General features: G+C 36.8%; 1 protein-coding gene across 1 annotated transcript; it reads right to left on the bottom strand.

Moving 5' to 3' along the window:
• Positions 1-7861: 7861 nt before the first annotated feature.
• LOC109109712 (retinal degeneration 3 like) lies at positions 7862-13438 on the bottom strand. Its single transcript, XM_042746883.1, has 3 exons — positions 12744-13438; positions 11498-11767; positions 7862-8464 (listed from the first exon to the last, which is right to left on the bottom strand). Exons 1-3 carry the CDS (start codon positions 12785-12787, stop codon positions 8113-8115), a joined length of 666 nt encoding a protein of 221 aa, XP_042602817.1. The 5' UTR covers positions 12788-13438; the 3' UTR covers positions 7862-8112.
• Positions 13439-18494: the final 5056 nt, after the last annotated feature.

Here is an 18494-nt window from a genome sequence, read left to right as displayed (position 1 = left end):
TCTTGGAGGAGAACCTCCTTCCCTCAGCCAGAACACTAAAGATGGGTGATGGATGGGTCTTCCAGCATGACAATGACCCGAAACATACTGCCAAGGCAACAAAGGAGTGGTTCAAGAAGAATCACATTAAGATCATGGAGACGCCTAGCCAGTCTCCAGACCTCAATCCTATAGAAAATCTGTGGAGGGAGCTGAAACTTCGAGTTGTCAAACAACAACCAAGAAACCTTAACGATTTAGAGAGGATCTGTGAAGAGGAGTGGACCAAAATCCCTCCTGAGATGTGTGCAAACCTGGTGACCAACTACAAAAAACATCTTACCTCTGTGCTTGCCAACAAGGGTTTCTGCTCCAAGTACTAAGTCATGTTTTGATTGGGGATTAAATACTTATTTCACTCACTGAAATGCAAATCAATTTCTAACCTTTATATAATGTTTTTCTAGATATTTTGGTTGGTATGCTGTCTCGATCCATTAAAATAAGCCTACCAAAAAAAATTGGGCAAACTTACAAAATCAGCAGGGGATCAAATAAATATTTTCCCCACTGTATGTGCAGTCATTAAAATCTGTAAGTGACGTATTAGTTTGTTGATGAGTCACATTAATTGTTAGGAAGCTTGAAAGTAAATAAGGTTATTTTAGGAATGGCTTTACTTTCAGGTGTTCAACATGGCAACATGGAATATACTCTCTTATATTGCAGATGTTCGACACTTTCACTCAGTAGTTTCCAGTAATTAATATACAATGTTTTGTATCATTTCAAAATGTTTTTTTTAGGTATTTGAGAAACGGTTAAAGGACTTCTCATTTGTTTTGAAGCTGTGCTGGATAATCCTTCAACACCCACTACTGATCAATAACATGAACTACATATCATTAACTAAACATGACATAACATGTCTAAAATGCAAAAACAAAATCAGTGTTCTTATAACACATTAAACGAAAATCATTAAAAACACTATTTGTGAAAACTATTTATGTCCTTCAAACAAATGCATGCTATTCAAGTCCTAAAGCCATTAAAACTTTAGACTTCTTTAATAGTTTTATTCCATAAGTTAACAATGAAACAGTTTCATGTTTGCTGATATGAATTTCTTGCAAGACAGAGTGAAAGACCACAAAGCAGTGAATTGTCCATAGTGTGATCCAAATCAAGCGGTTTATTGTTTACATGAAGCAAAATACAGATATCCAGGGGAAGTTCTTCAGAGGAAGATGTACAGAGAGGACATGGGGTATGACGAGCCGGTGGTCCAATCAGTGGGCAGGCTCTGTGAGAAAAGGAAAGTCACATTAGATACAGAAAGATTTTTATATATCCCATAAATAAGCATTTTTAACAGAGCCTCAAACTATCTTTTAGACCAGGGTTTTTCAATTTTTAAGATACTCTAAATATGATCATACTTGTGCAAGAGAACCCCATCCTAAATTTTAAAAAACAGCTAAATACTTTCATGTATAAAGACCCACTGGGGTAGGAGTCGAACATCACCTGATCAAACCAAGAAATCTAGAGTAAAACAGCTCCATATTTAATGAAGCACATGCAAAAGACCTGATCCGGAAGTGACATGACCTGTTTTACAGCATGTACTGTATACTGTGAAAAGTTATTACAAATGTGTAAAATATTATTTGGAAAATATTTAGTTGCTTAATTTTTTCCTTCTCACTATAATACTTATACATCTATAATTTATGAATCTTATTTTTGTGTTTTATTTTGTACATTTTTTAACCTGTTTTCTCTAAATGTTTTTCTACCTAACACCTAAAACTCCCATGTGGAGCAAAGTCTGAAAGCCTCTCTCCCAGACCAGGGTTTCTACAGACATGAAGATGTTAAATTTAAGACTTTTTAAGACCTTTTTAATACCACCTTATATGAAATTTAAGACCTAAACCTGTAATGGATATACACATTATATTAAATACATATATGTAATATTTAATGTGTTTAACATAAAAAGAAAACAAAATATCACTGTAATAAATTATATTTATTACTAAGATATACATTGAACTTTTCCTATCAGAAGAGAATGCAAAATATCCCCACAAAAGCACCGCATCGCCAAGATTTTTGGTGGTGCTTTTGGTTTTTTATGATGTTTTTTTTTCATTATTTTTATTTGTGTTTTTTTTTACTTAATTATGTATATTTTTTTTTTTGTTTGTAAGGGACTATTTTTTATTATGCATAAATAATGTTTTTACACATTAAACATAAAACGTTGAATACTGGTATTTGATTTTATTTAAATAATAAAAAGGTACTTTAAATGTGAAATTAAAAGCGCCAGTGGGTGGCAGCAAGTCACTGTTAATGAGCGAGTCATTGCTATTGAACTTAATCATTTAAACAGTTGTTTATTTTTTGAATGTTTGATTGGTTTGTTGCTCAGAGACGCAAAACAGCGCTGTGGCTTTGTTTGGAATTATTTTTGTTGTCGAAATAGTGCAAAAATAGGCAATATGGTGTCTAAACCATAAGTCTCTTAATTACATTCTAGTTTATTCAACTGTTAAAAAACCCCCATCACATTTGTAATAATGGTAATTTTTGAAGAGAAAAAAAAACGGACTCTTCATGTGAAATTGATTAACTATACGAATTGGTATAAATATATACATTTTCTGCCCTTATTGTCTTGAATTTGTGATCATTCTGAATGTATTTTAATAGACTGAATCATGCACTGTAAATGCGCACGCGCACTAGACTTCACGTAATGCGAGCACTCTGTAGATGTTTTGAATCTTTTTTGCGTCGAAAGAATATTTAGCAAAAAAGCTCACTTGTCACGGTATGTTACTTAACTATATCATGTTATGAATAAACTAAACATTTTGAATTTTCACCTCAGTGTGTTTCTTCTGAGTTTCTTTCTGTGTGCTGTTAAGCTCATTCTGAAGTCTCTCACAATAACACAAACAGAGCGAGCCTCGACAGCGTGACCTTGATACCAGAAACACACCATCCATTATTAAGGGCCATTTACACTGAATGTAGGCTAATAAAATTAGACGATTCATTCTCGCGTTTCGATGATTCCTTTGCTTTAATTTATTAATTAATTAATTATTATTATTATTATTGAGAATATTAAGAAGGTAGTTCGACTTGTATTTTGCTACTGCGAGGAAAAAAAAAATCTTTGGTCTGTCCAATGATTGTAAACGTAACATTTTAGCGGTAATGTGACCAAAAATATTTAAGACCAATCGAATCTGAATTTAAGGCTTACACTAGAACTTTAGCTACGATTACACCTATCATTTATAATACTCCGGTGTTTTCGACCCTCGAAGCACGTAGACACATCCGCGATTTAAATAATAGGGAATCTACCTATTCATATCTATGGCTGTACCTGCATGAATGGTCACGTGACATGTTTTAGGTTGTGTAGTGTAAACGGAGATCGTTTCTGAAACAGTCAGTGTAGACAAGGATCGTTTTCATTCAAAAACGAAAACGCACTAGTGTAAACAGGGCCTAAAGGCCTAATTTAAGATTTTTTTAAGGACCCGCGGACACCCTTGTAGACATTTTTTAAAAAAAAATTTAAAACCTGCTTATACTTACTTGACTGCACTGCTTTCTTCTTTCCTGCAATCAGCAATATTATTGTTAATATTTAATGAGAACATAAACAAGCTCTTAAAATCAAGTCTCTTACCTTGAACAGGACACTAGAAGTTTCTACAAATATTGTGTAACAAAACTGTCTATGAGCATGGGCTATGCTTAGAAGATACATAAGATAACATACAAATTAATAATTTAATGACAAGAACAATGTTTACGAAGTACATTGTTATAATATGAACCACAAAATAAATAAAATAAGGGTTTATGATATTTTGACAGTATGCACACTACTAAAGAGCTCTTCTACAAACTTGACTTCTCACCTCCATATGAAAGTTTGTAGTACATGAAAGTCATGATTCCTACACCAACCCACATCTCCTGGTATGCTTTGGTGTAGTAGGGGGCCACCTTAGTCCACCAGCCAGCGACTGCACCACCTGCCATCTAGTGATTAAAACAAGGATGCATGAACATTTGTCTAAAAGCCTTCAAAAGCATGTAACGTTACCATACATATGTTTGAACGTGCAGTCAATAAAGCGGTCAATAAAGCGAGTGCAGTTTAAAGATAACGCGTCATTTGAATGGCAAAAAGAACACCAGCTCTTTTCACCGTCTAACATAGAAACAAAACTAACGCAGAGATTATAAAAACATTCCGCGGTTCGCGGCTCAAGTGTCAAGCTTGAGCCATTAACCAGTGTTCATTCATTTAAGGCGCTCAGCAAGGCCTTGTCATATGGTCCAATAACCGAAACAAATAATGTTTTAAACGACAGGGAATCTTCTTGAAATTGCAGTGCTTATTAAAAACCTGCAAACTGATAACATTTAAATTTATTATAAGAAAACGTACTCACCTCTAGTATATAAGTGTGCTGGACCACTCGGAGAAGGTCACTGTTCCGCGAGTTCAGGCGAGAGCTCAGTAGTAGGAGAGACAGCGGAAGAGCTCTGTCTGTAGATTTCCGCTTTGTAATTAAAAGCACCGGCGTCAAAATAAAAGTCCATGTGTGGAAAAATTTTTTTTTGTTGTTGTCCTTATTGTGTCTTCTTTAGACAGACTTAAAATTGGATTTTTAATTGGATGAAAATTAAATTATACAAATGTTAGCACCACACGATAGATAGATAGATAGATAGATAGATAGATAGATAGATAGATAGATAGATAGATAGATAGATAGATAGATAGATAGATAGATAGATAGATAGATAGATAGATAGATAGATAGATAGAAAGATAGATAGATAGAACTTTGTATTGAGCCTACTGTATTATGTATTTGTTATCAAGAACCAATGTGAGATGTTAGAAGCAACCTGGTCTGAAAACCAAGAAAAAAAAAGTCTCTTATAAAAGTTGACTTGGCAACACTGGTGTGAGAAATAATAACTGTAAAAATACAAATTAAGTTTTGATTTTGATTTTCACAAATTTAATTGTGCAGACATTTCACTGACAATGGACATGAGGATAACAATAAAGCAGGGTCTACAGAAGCAAATAAATAAAATAAAAAACATGTTACACAAAAGTATCAGTATCGTTTCATTTTCTTTCTGTAGAAGAGGCAATAACAAAAGTAAATGCAGAAAATGTGATAAGACAATATTTATACAATATACTATATTTGATTTTGCATCTACAGGCTTTTGTGGTAATAAACACAGCGTCCATTCTAGAAGAGAACTGAACACTTATTCAGCAGTCACAAGTAATTGTCATGTTTGCTTTTACCCTTTTTAACACTACTGTGAGATAGAAGCTTTATGAACAGCCCTCACTGTGAACAACTACCAAAACTGTACTTTGTCTGCCACCTTCAGTCCGTGCTACATGAAAAACACAGTTCTGTCACTATAGGATAAAAGACAAGAAAAGATTGCAACTGTGATCTAAAATGTATGGGAGAGGTGAGAGTGCTGCTGTAGGTAGTTCATGGGTATACATGCAGCAAGCAGGACCACTGATGTGCAAAGGCAGTGGTGCAATCCTCTCCCCTCAGGCTAATCTCTGCTCTGTAATCCAGAAATATTACTCTGAAAAAAATAACAGATTGCGTTGGATATCTGGGTCTGGGTGTATGTGCTTACGTGTGAGTGCTACTTTCAGTTTGATCATTAACTGAAGACCCTGGAAAGCTACAGCACAAAGAAAAGGTGTTATTGTAATTAGAAACAACATGGAAACAAAGGCAGTTCTAAAGTTAGACAATAACATTAAAGCAATTGTTCTAAGAACATTAAATAATTACAGAATTTAATCATTCTGATCATTTACTCACCCTCATGTCACACCTATATGCCTTTTGAGGCTTTTATTTTGTCCATAAAACACAAGTTTGTTTTTGTTTTTTGAGTAATGAATATGCTTTTGTCAACAATTCATAATATCCAGTTGTCAAGCTCCACATTTTGTTTTATAAAGCAATATAAAAGCATAAAAAGTGGTCTGACTATAAATAGAGAATTTAAATAATAACAATAATACATTTGTATAATTATAAACCATTTATTTTAAATAATTATGATGTTGATTTTTTTTTTAATTGAAAAAGTAACTACTTTGTGTCATAAAAATCGTGTGTAGATCTGAGGCCTAGGGAATTTGCAAACTGGAAAGACATAGAAAATGGTTACATGGACTTTTCTCATGAGGAAACAATTATTTAAAGGGATAGTTCACCCAAAAATGAAAATTATGTCATTAATGACTCACCCTCATGTCGTTTCAAACCCGTAAGACCTCCGTTCATCTTCGGAACACAGTATAAGATATTTTAGATTTAGTCCGAGAGCTTTCTGTTCCTCCATTGAGAATGTATGTACGGTATATACTGTCCACGTCCAGAAAGGTAATAAAAACATCTTCAAAGTAGTCCATGTGACATCAGAGGGTCCGTTAGAATTTTTTGAAGCATCGAAAATACATTTTGGTCCAAAAATAACAAAAACTACGACTTTATTCAGCGTTGTCTTCTCTCCCGGGTCTGTTATGAGCACGTTCACAACACTGCAGTTTAGTGATATCCGGTTCGCGAACGAATCACTCGATGTAACCGGATCTACTTGAACCAGTTCACCGAATCGAACTGAATCGTTTGAAACGGTTCGCGTCAACAATAAGCATTAATCCACAAATGACTTAAGCTGTTAACTTTTTTTAACATGGCTGACACTCCCTCTGAGTTCAAATAAACCAATATCCCGGAGTAATTCATTTACTCAAACAGTACACTGACTGGACTGCTGACCGAGCCAGATAACGAACGAAACATTGACTCGTTCTCGAGTCAAGAACCGTTTCTGTCGGACGCGTCCGGTTCGAGAACAGAGGAGCTGATGATACTGCGCATGCGTGAAGCAGACTGACACACAGCGCGTCTGAACCGAACTGGTTCTTTTGGTGATTGATTCTGAACTGATTCTGTGCTAATGTTATGAGCGCGGGTAAACCGAAGGCTTGAATCAAGGGCAATCATCGCCAATGAAGTCATTACGTCGAGCGCAAAAGAACTGGTGAACCGTTTTCGGCAACCGGTTTATTGAATAAAACTGTCCGAAAGAACCGGTTCGCGGAAAAGAACAGAACTTCCCATCACTACCGGTGATCCAAAAACCGATGCAACCGGTTCTTGACTCGAGAACGAGTCAATGTTTCGTTCGTTATCTGGCTCTGTCAGCATTTCAGTCAGTGTACTGTTTGAGTAAGGATATTGGTTTATTTGAACTCAGAGGGAGTGTCAGCCATGTTAAAAAAGTTAACAGCTTAAGTCATTTGTGGATTAATGCTTATTGTTGACGCGAACCGTTTCAAACGATTCAGTTCGATTTGGTGAACTGGTTCAAGAAGATCCGGTTACATCGAGTGATTCGTTCGCGAACCAGATATCACTAAACTGCAGTGTTGTGAACGCGCTCATAACAGACCCGGGAGAGAAGTCAATGCTGAATAAAGTCGTAGTTTTTGATATTTTTGGACCAAAATGTATTTTCGATGCTTCAAAAAATTCTAACGGACCCTCTGATGTCACATGGACTACTTTGAAGATGTTTTTATTACCTTTCTGGACGTGGACAGTATACCGTACATACATTCTCAATGGAGGAACAGAAAGCTCTTGGACTAAATCTAAAATATTTTATACTGTGTTCCGAAGATGAACGGAGGGCTCACGGGTTTGGAACGACATGAGGGTGAGTCATTAATGACATAATTTTCATTTTTGGGTGAACTATCCCTTTAAGAGGTGGTAATTTCATATGAATTTGTAGGATGTGATTTGTATGAAAATGTGTGATTTTTAGTACATTTAAAAGGCTTTATGTTAAGGTCCACCCCTAAACCTAACAATCAGCCAGATGCAAGGAGATCATACAAAAACATAAGAGAAATGAGACTACAAATTCATACAAATTAGCCATCAATTTGCCAAAACATAAAATCGTTATGAATTGCCATGAGCACATGTTGAACTTCTACAATTAAGTGTCTCACAATGTGGTGCTGTAAGCCTCATAAGCAAAAGGATGGCAAAAGGGCAGACTCCAATCTCTGTGAATGGAGTAGGGGCAAGCAGCACGCAAATGTTTATCCACATAACTAGAAATAGTAGGAATTTCCTCCCTGTGCTTCCCTGTCTCCTCTGATAAAGAACTAGATGCATTTCTGTCATTACTCTCTGTAGGTGGACTGGAAGCAGAAAGAGTTGTTGATGGGGCTGAAGGGGCTGGATGTCTCTGCATGCCGTCTTCCTGTCTCCTCAGGAAGTCTCTAAGAACTTGCTTGAAGACACCCACCAGTTCCCAGGGAGGTATGTCATTGTGGGCCAAAAGATCATGGAGTTGATGGAGCACATTAAAAAATGTAAAATATTACAGTAATATGAGCACAGTAATCACAGTTGTGCTGATATTTTAGATTAACTGCAAAATTGTGAGTGGGTACTGCTTTTGTACAGAGATGACATGAAGAAAAAAAAAAGATTCTGTGGGCACAGATTAAGAATTTGTTCTCTTATATTATTAATTTGTTCTTTTGTTTTAGTTAAAGAATGGACAAAATTTCACTAAATTAAAACAAGGGAACTAATTAGTACAGTGTGGCCAGGATTTACCTAAAATGAGAGAATGAATTAGTAAAATGAGGAATTCTTAGTTTGTGGACACAATATAATTTTTTCCCCCACATATTACATGCAGCACTCCATAATTGTATACAGCAGTTAAATAAACAAGTTGTTAATATTGAGTAACTTTAATCTTAAACAGTTTTGTCTATTTTTGCTCTGTTAAAAAATAGTTCCAAATCAACCATTGCAATCATCTCTGAGCAACACACTATTGATTTTTATTCCCTGAATGAATAAAGGTGCTTGAACGAATTGGTTGAGTGAATAATTCAATAATTAACTCAAGGACAGTCACTTCAGAGACAGGATTTTGGTAATCCATTTTGTTTCTAAAATCAAATCCTTTTGAGTAAAATGTAAATCATAACACATAAAACTCAATCATAATATTAAGGCTTGTGCACACGGGGATGATTATCAAGCACGATTATCACAGACGTTTAACACCTCGTGGCTAAATAAAGGGTGCCAATAGGTGTGTTTGACTTCATGCAGCACTTTGCAGACCGAGAGTAGCCGCTTGCAGTCGGGGGTGGACTTGAAAGCGGAGACATCAAGTCGGATACTTTGTGCTCCCTGTAGAGATGCTCTCACTGTGACTCTATCACAGATGAAAACACATGCAATATTTGTCAAATACACAGATATTTCAGAAAAGTTTTCATGAGCAGCAGAAACACTTTTTATATACTGCTTGATACAGTGCCATCTTTTCAAGAATAAAGTTCAACATAAACATATACTACTTAAATACCAATAAAGTGGGGATATATATGCTTTTATCAATGGTTATTTTTTAATAAACATCACTCAATATAACATTGTGACTACAGTAAAAAAGCTGTTACTGTTTTAAAAACACAGATTTGTACGGGTAGTTTTGGGATTTATTGTGTTTGGAGATGTTGTAATTGTTTTATTGTTGTGATTTTGTGAATTTGGGAAAGGTCTGTGTGGTGTTTTGGGATTCTGTAGTCGCTCTGAAAAAGCTGCGCCAGCTGAGTCAACCGGCTGCTCTCGAAACGCTAATCACGGTATTTTGATGCCACACGTGACAGTGATGTGGCATTGGCACCGCTTCAAGTCAGACAAAGTTTCGTCGAACGCACCTATTGTGATTGAGCACACCGACCTGCAAAACGACAGTCGTAAAAACTTCATTAAAAAAAACACCTCGGGCTCATTTTTTTTGGTTTGATGCGCCATGTTAAAAATGGTCCGACCAATGAGATTGGCACTTTTGTTCATGTGCCTGGAGCTGCTGAAGTTACAGTAAAACCAAGCGGCAACCTTCGACTCTCTCACATGAAACCAACACGGAAGTGATTAAAATTGCAATTTATCGACTGGTCGCTAGAAGATGGCTCCAAAAGAGAGTCAGTTGAAATTTTTATAACTCATCCGTTTAAATTGCTGTCACCACTGTCGAGCTAGGTGAGTGTGGTTTCCGCAACCAGCTCCCGCCTCTTTCCCCATTTTCGAATATCCGGGAGTGACACATGGTGATGCGCAGCAGGCTCCGCCCACTTAAGGCTTCAAAAATGCACTTCAAATATCTACGGGTGACATCACAGACATGAAAACATGACTTGGTGGCACTCAAGCACAAGACGATCTTGCCGAGCACACACTGATACTTAACGAGTAGTAGACGAAGTAGACAAAGATGATGCATCAAGGCAAGATGATTGTAGAGCTGCTGGTCTCATTGGTGTCTGAACACAAAGGGCTTTATGACAAAAGCAACAGGGACTACAAAATTCTCGATAAGCGGGAGTTATGGAGAGGAATTGCAGATCAAATAGGATTTGATGTGTACCGGGGTATTACTGCTTTTTATTAAGGGCCATATTCACTCGGCTCCTCACCAATGAAAATCGTTTGGGTATGAATACAAAGACGCGTCCAAAAATGCTGGTGATAATCGTGTGCGATAATCATACCAGTGTGCAGTAGGCTTTAAAATCACTTGTCGCCACCTATTGGCATAATCATGTAATGTGCACAAAGTGTCACAGAAAAATCCTCACATCTGTCTGGAATATAGAATTTTTTTTTTTTTGTCATACTGTAATGTACTTAAAAGGTTAGTTTACCCAAAAATGAAAATTAGCCCATAAATCACTCACCCTCAAGTCATCCTAGCTACATTAAAGTGATTATTATGTTTTGAATATGGATATTTTTCTCACAAAAATGCATCTATTCGCTAAAGGAGGTTTTTGTTCACCCCCAGAGCCATGTGAGATACTTTTTTTAAATTTTTTTATGGATGGGCGCTTTTTATTTAACTTATTTTGGACTGATGCATGCAACATCTGCTCAGTGGCATTAAACAGCTTAAAAGATCAAAGACCATTTTTAATATAAACTGGATTCATCTGAAAGAAGAAAGTCATATACACCTAGGATGACTTGAGGGTGAGTAATTTATGGGCTAATTTGCATTTTTGGGTGAACTAACCCTTTAAAGGGCTAGTTCACCTCAAAATTAATGTTCTATCATCATTTAAAAATGTAAATTCTGTCGTTATTTACTACCCCTTATGTTTTTAAACTGAATAGAATGCTCAATTTTTATTTTTTAAATAGTGAATAGCAGTCAGTAAAGGAGATATATGGTATATATGGAGCTGTAATATATGTGATTTTTTTTTTTTTGTTTGGCATTTAAAGACCATTTAGAGCCATTGAAGAATATCTAGAAACTGAAGCAAGCAATGCAAAAGTGAGAGATCTTGTTTTACCTGGAAAGTACAGTGGCAGTGTGTGAGGGTTGGATGCGGCCACAGAGGCGCTCTAGCTGGCGGTGTTCAGAGGCAGGTATAACGGCAAGCAGGCTTGGGTTTGCTGGGTGACGGTATCCCAGAATGCCATGGGAGATGCAGTACTGGAACTCCTCCTCTCGAACCTGAAGTACTCTTTGCTCCAGCTGCCAAAGCATCTCACGTAGCAACATCCGACCTGGGCCTTCACGTCCAGGTGTGTGGGGCCAACCTACGAAAGGCATGGCTGGACTGCAGTGTAGGGGTAATAAGATAGCATGTTGGTGTAACAAGTGGATAAAACACTATACCAAAGTGAATTTCTTCTTTACTATTTATCATCCTCCGTAAATGAACTGTGACTGTTCATGAAGAGCTTGGTCTTCAGTGGACAGTCTTTCACACTGTATTACATCAAGCTGTGTAGTCCACCCTGAACTGGCAGTTATGTTAATTCAGCAAGGTACACTTGCCCCTATTCAAGCAAATGCAAGCATCTGCAGGACAGTTTTATTTTTATTTTTCAACCAACACATATAACTTTGATTATGATGGGTAATTATGTAAGTAAGTAATGATAAACAACTGATTCATGTTGAGAAAGCCTCAGAGTGTACTTCTGTTTGAAAAGCCATGCTAAAAACAAGCTAGCCTAGTTGACGGTCAGGCATAAAATGCACTTCACATCAATTTAGCATATTATTACAAAGCACTTGACATTGCAGGCAAATTTCAAACCATGCCATGCTGAAAAAAAATATATATGGTAGCTGGTTTCAAGCTGGTAAGGCTAGAAAAAAGTAGGTTAGCCAACTGACCAGTCATCTTGTTCCAAAAACAAGCTTAACCAAGCTGGTTTGACCAACTGTAGCTGGTTTGTTGGTGGTCCAAAATGGTCTGTCTAGATAATGATCAGCTAACCACGATCTCTGCCAACAACCAGCTTTAACCAGTTGAAATGTTTCAAAAAATTAGAACTAAATTAAACGAGAAAAGTTAAAATGGACAGAGATAGATAGAAATGGTGCTTTGAGAAAGACTTAAGATTGAATGGAGAGGTAGAGAAAAGGACGAAAATCCTGGCAAATTGAAAATAGAAACAGGAGGAGACAGAGAAAGGCGATGGATGGTGCAGAATTTAAAGGAAATGATTCACCACAATGGGTATGGGTAAAGTTTGGCAAAAGAGGTGACGAATACAATAAAAATACAAAAAAGGACATTTTACCTTGTGGGTCTTTGAGGTCGAGGTCCATGATGCTTTGACTCCATCTGGTACCACCAAATTGCAATAGGTTATGCAAATAAAATATGTAAATGAAGCCAGACTGTCAGATATAGAATGAAAGGATACAGATAAAGCAACCGAAAGAAATAACTATTCTGGTAGAAGATGGTAAAAGAATAAGAATAAGAATAAGAAGAATGACAATCAAGCTGAATCAGAGGAAAAGCAAAGAAAGAAAGAAGAGAGAGTGTGTGCCAGTGACACGCAGCAATGTGCAGATGACTGCGACGGACAAAGTTGAGATGAAGAATGTGAAATTCTCCCCTGTCCACCGCAAACTGCCTTCTGTCTCTCTGCTCTGATAACCCAGCCCACTCTGACTCGCATGCCCTCAAACATGCATTAACACACACACCATTTCAGCTCATATAACAGAAATAACACTCAACTCAAACACTGACAGATATGGTTTGAAGTATGCATCCTGCTTTCCATCTTTCAATACACGCATTCTACAGTCTTATATTCAGCTTGAATATCATGCCTCAAAACCTGCCTAGGGTAAATCAGTCTGGGGTTCTTGTTTTCCACAGTAAAATGCTTAATGCAGTGTGGCAGTCAGAGTAAATTTATCTGGGAAAAAAAATGCACTCTGTGTCAGCATGTAATGTGACCCAGGGCCAAGGGGAATTATGTCAGAATACCAGGGAACAAAATGAGAGTTCCTGGTCCGCTCATCAATGTGACACGCAGATGAATAAGCCTGTATTCTTGGGTGGAAGATAACGATTCTCACATCATGGATTCTAAATCATGGATTTATCTAATTAATACAGACATGTATTCAGTCTGAGAAGGTCATTGTAAAATAAATCCCTGTTTATGGTCTTAGAGATCCTTTGTATCTACTAAAAAAAGTTGTGTGTTTGTGTGTTACACTTCACATTTGACTGGAATAGCCAACATGATTGTATACGATTTCTTTGCAACAATAATTTATCCAGCACCATGAAAATCTTAATAAGACAATTTAATAAACATATCAACCAGCACTCTAATAACTATATTTGGTACAACCATGGTATGTTCATGTTTGTGGATGAAAAGTGATTGGACTCATAAGCGTTCGTCACAGATTGGAGTTGGTGTCCATATGGAGGCCTCTGGGAAGGCTGCAGGCTGGATGGTCTTCTGAGACTCATAATCTCAGCCCAACACCTGGTTCTGGTTCTGGGTCAGGTCAGGGTAAAGCACCAGGCTGCTGGCCATGCCACCTGCCCGATGAACATGCCATAATCCCAAAACAAAGCTAGATTACATGTGTAATACTAAAGTAGCGCAAACTGAAATAGAAAACATAAAAATATAAGCAACATTGTTGGCAGCATGCATAAGCGCAGTCATTCTAACTTTTGTATATTTAAATAGAATATCAAAAGTGCTTTGAAAATCCATGAGAGAAATGATTCCAGTGTTTTCTAGTATAAAATAATATATTAGGGATGTAACGATGCAACCAAAGCCGGTTGAAAATTGATACAAATATGTGACAATTGAAATCAGTATATATATTAAACGAATCGCGATAAATTTGGGGATAAGTGTTCATATGAATGCATCTCTGAGGGGAATTGAATGTCTTAGTTTAGATTTTCTTTTCATCTTGCCCCTGTATAATTAAAGTTAATTGTAATTAATTTAAAGTGGAGTTAATAAGCGCGGCTTTCTTTACGGCAACAACTAAGGAAACACCATATCGTCGCTGTTCCATAAGCGCCACCTGCTGGCAGAGAGTGAATTTGCGTTCTCATTTAGCCTGTCTGCTGTTTTTGTTTCATGCAGATGCTTTATGTAGTATAAATTCACAAAACTAAAGTCAGAATTTTTTTTCTTAATCTAATTTAGATTAAAAGCTGTTCATGCTGCATGTATGCAGCATCTTTGTTTGGATTGTGATTAATACAGTGGTTGCCTCTAATCTAATCTCTCCAAGGGCTTAGTTTTTATTGATTTTATTTATGTCATGTGGGGTTTGTTTTGAAAATTGAGTTTTAGTTTTGTTATTTGACATAATTCAGTTTTACAAAGAAAAGTGCAAAATTTTGTCCAAGCACTAATAAAAGGACAACTTCTCATTTATAATTTGTCTTATTTATTTTTTTGTTTGAAAAAAAAAAAAAAAAAAAAATCAGTATCGTATCATGAGTTGAATGAATTGTTACAGTCCGCTCTCTCTCTCTCTCTCTCTCTCTCTCTCTCTCTCTCTCTCTCTCTCTCTCTCTCTCTCTCTCTCTCTCTCTCTCTCTCTCTCTCTCTCTCTCTATCTCTCTCTCCTCTTTTTTCTCGGGGTGGTATGGAAGAGAAATCATCATCACAATAATAATAATAATGTACGGCAGATATAATTATGTAATTGAATTTATTTTTAAAAAATTGCATTTTTACTTTATTAATAACTATATATGTCACACTTACTGTGTTGATGGACATGCACAAAGACAAAAAATAAGATAAAAGGTCTCACACACACACAAACACACACACACACACACACACACCCACACCCACCCCCCCAACCACCCCAACAACCCCAACCAGAATGTGTGCATGTGTACATACAGTATGTGTGAGTTGCAATGCAATTTGTATCTCTTCCTCACAGCCTGAGTATGAAAAGGTAGACCATGTCAGCAAAACACTTCACATCAGATCATTGTCCAGTTATTCCTCTACTGCAGACTCAGACGTTAAGACATGACATCACCTGATGTCCAAATATTTCTGTCTACTGTGTCATGTTGTATTATTTTCAAGGAGTGTTTGAAGGAGTGTCTTTATTCAGATTCTTTTTTTTGTTCTTTTTTTCATCATGACACTTGGGCAGAGTCCTGGAATAGCTGGGAACTTGCTGTACAGGACCCTTCAAACACAAAATTAATTCCAGACATATTTGCGGCACTCTTTGAACAATTCCCATCTTTAATTGTGAGCTGTGTATCTTCCTTTTGTACAAAGGGAGAAAGAAATTCGCTGGAAATGGCACAGGACCTTTCACTGCCCTCTCTAAAAACCCTCTGTACCCAGAGCAGTGCCGGCGCTGTGGTGGGGCATTCGAGGGCCGTGCCCCCCCTAGCGGTTCGAGCGGCATTTTTACTTTATTAATAACTATAGGCCATGGCGTGGCCCAAAAAACACTTTTTAGTGTATGATGGAATATTAAATGTTCAAACTGTAACTTAAATAATAAAATAAAAAGAATGGGGAAAATGCATAATTTTTGTTGTTCATGGCACTTACTAGGCTTCGTCATGGTGAACTTATTGGTCGCCGAGTAAACTTGTTACATTTGATTTGCAGCGCGCGCGCAAAATCCACCCCAACAGTTTGTCCGTCTATATTATAGAATGTGTTAGCAGCTAATTGTAAAAAAGCAGGTGAATGTTGATGAATGTTTGTGGGTTCTAACTGCATTTTTTTATCTTGGCTGTCTGTAAAGATATATGGGCTTAGTCATTTCTGCTTGGTATGAAACTGCTGCGAGGAGTGTAACCCAGGTTAACCACAAGTATCAGCAAAAAAGTAATAGCAGAATATACATTTATTTTTGTCCTTTCCATTTTGGTTTAGAAAATGAGTCCTCTATTTGCAAACCCTAAGAAAAAACGGTGTTAAGAAATGATTTTATTTGATGTCCACTTTGTATTCTGTGTATTGTGTCATTTTTTCCATTTCCTGTATTTTATTTTTTCAAGGAGTGTGCATTCTGGACCAAAAACTAAAAAATCAGTTAAACCTTTCTTGTGTGAGTGGCTCATTAGTTCTGACATCTTTCTCTGCCGAATTTTGTCTTCTGATTTAATTGGTCCATACGCAGACATTTGTATGATGGGCATGAGAAAAAAGCCTTAAGTTTTCAGAAACATCTATAGAAAAACTTTGTCTGATGGGGACTTTTTTTTGCCGGTTTTTCAAAGCTTCAAACTGATTCAGTGTTTTTTTTTTTTTTTTTTGTTTTTTTTTTTTTTGTCGTCGTAATTTGTTAATTATTTAAGAGGCCTATTTTATGTTTTTTTTATTTAGCCTATATTAATTTACAAATTATTATTTTCTGTCCTGTTCTGTTGTTTAGGCTATCTGTTTTGGGCCGGTTTTCCCGATATCGATGTAGCCTAGCCTGTCTTAGCTCTTAAAAGCGGCACTCAAGGTTATGAACAATTCCTCCGCATACATTTTCCCAAAAATGTAGGCTACTGAACTCGTAGAACGCGAGAATAGGTTACTTGCTGACGTGCTTTATACTAACCTTATATGGAATCGGATTCTGAACTTTTAACCTAACAATCGTCATCTTTTGTGTATTAGGAATCAAGACAGGTAAAAAAAAAGAAAAAAAAAAAAAAAAATTATATATATAGTAACATTCTATATAGATAGATCATTGGAGCTAACATTCTAGGGTAGAATGTCATTCTATTTAGATCATTGGAGACGTATCCGGTCCGCAAACAGCAAATTTCAGCGCTGTCTTCTGTTCCTCTTTTAGATAAAAACCTATATGATTCAGATCTTTCAGATTTAGGTCTGGATTTCAAGTCAAAAAAATATTTATCAAACGACAGTGCCCCCCCGCCGATGCCCCTCCAGTAGATCTGCTCTGACGCCGACTCTGACCCCCAGAGGACATTCAGGCGGTCACTGCAGTCAGTCTCAAGTCGTCAGACGGAGTGAATGTAGCAGCACTGTCACACATACCCACACAGAACGAGGCTAATTGTGAGTGTCAGTCTGGGTTTTGAGGTGGGTGATGTCATTGCCACTGGCAGGGCGCGTGTTCAGGGACAGTGATGATTTGAGACGTGGCTGGTGTGCACACATCGATACTCCAGAGGGCAGTGTGCATTCTTACATAAAGAGGGGCTTCATATTCTTTTTAATATTTTATGAAATTTTCTTTACTTCATAATTTGCAAGCATTATTGCAGCAAAACACCTCAAAAATGCATCTACAAACCACAATATAACATAAATATTAATTATAACTATTTAACATGTAAACGATTGATTGTTAGACATTGAAGACTGGAGTAATGACTACTGAAAATTCAGCTTTGCCTCACAGGAGTAAATTTTAAAATCTATTCAAATGGAAAGCAGCTATTGAAATTGTTGTACAACATTACAGTTTCTACTGTATTTTCAATCAAATAAATCTGCAACCTCTGTGAGCATAAGAGAATTCCTTCAAAGCCATTCAAATTTTACTGACACCATTAAACCTTTGAATGGTAGTGTAGGCTACTCGTTGCTCTTTTGTAGATTCAGCCGTCTTATCTTTCATCACAATTTAATCAGTGTTTAGACAGTGATGGAGTTTTGTTTAAGCTGTCATCCACCAAACACAAGCTGGATGTGATCACTGACTCCACTCTCTGTTTCACGATAACTGTATCATCAAAACTTCTTTCTGCCACTGCTGTAATAGAGTCTGCCCTGCATCTGTCTCTCTCCTTCAGTATCAGTGATGCCACAACTCATTAGATCAAGCTTAGATGCTGTAACTGAGTCATTCCTCTTATGCAGTACCTTTTGAACTCAATGACATAAAAAATATGCTGCACTCTAAGAAAAAAAGGTACAAAATCTGTCACTGGGGTCTGGTACCTTTTCAAAAGGTACACCTTTGTACCTAAAGTGTACATATTGGCACCTTAAAGGTACATATTAGTACTGAAAGTGTATGTATTATACCTA

This window comes from Cyprinus carpio, chromosome B20 (genome assembly GCF_018340385.1).
Source record: "Cyprinus carpio isolate SPL01 chromosome B20, ASM1834038v1, whole genome shotgun sequence".
NCBI classification, from domain to species: Eukaryota; Metazoa; Chordata; class Actinopteri; order Cypriniformes; family Cyprinidae; genus Cyprinus; species Cyprinus carpio.
Note: the sequence above shows the minus strand (reverse complement) of the source record. Positions and strands in the feature narration are given on the sequence as shown.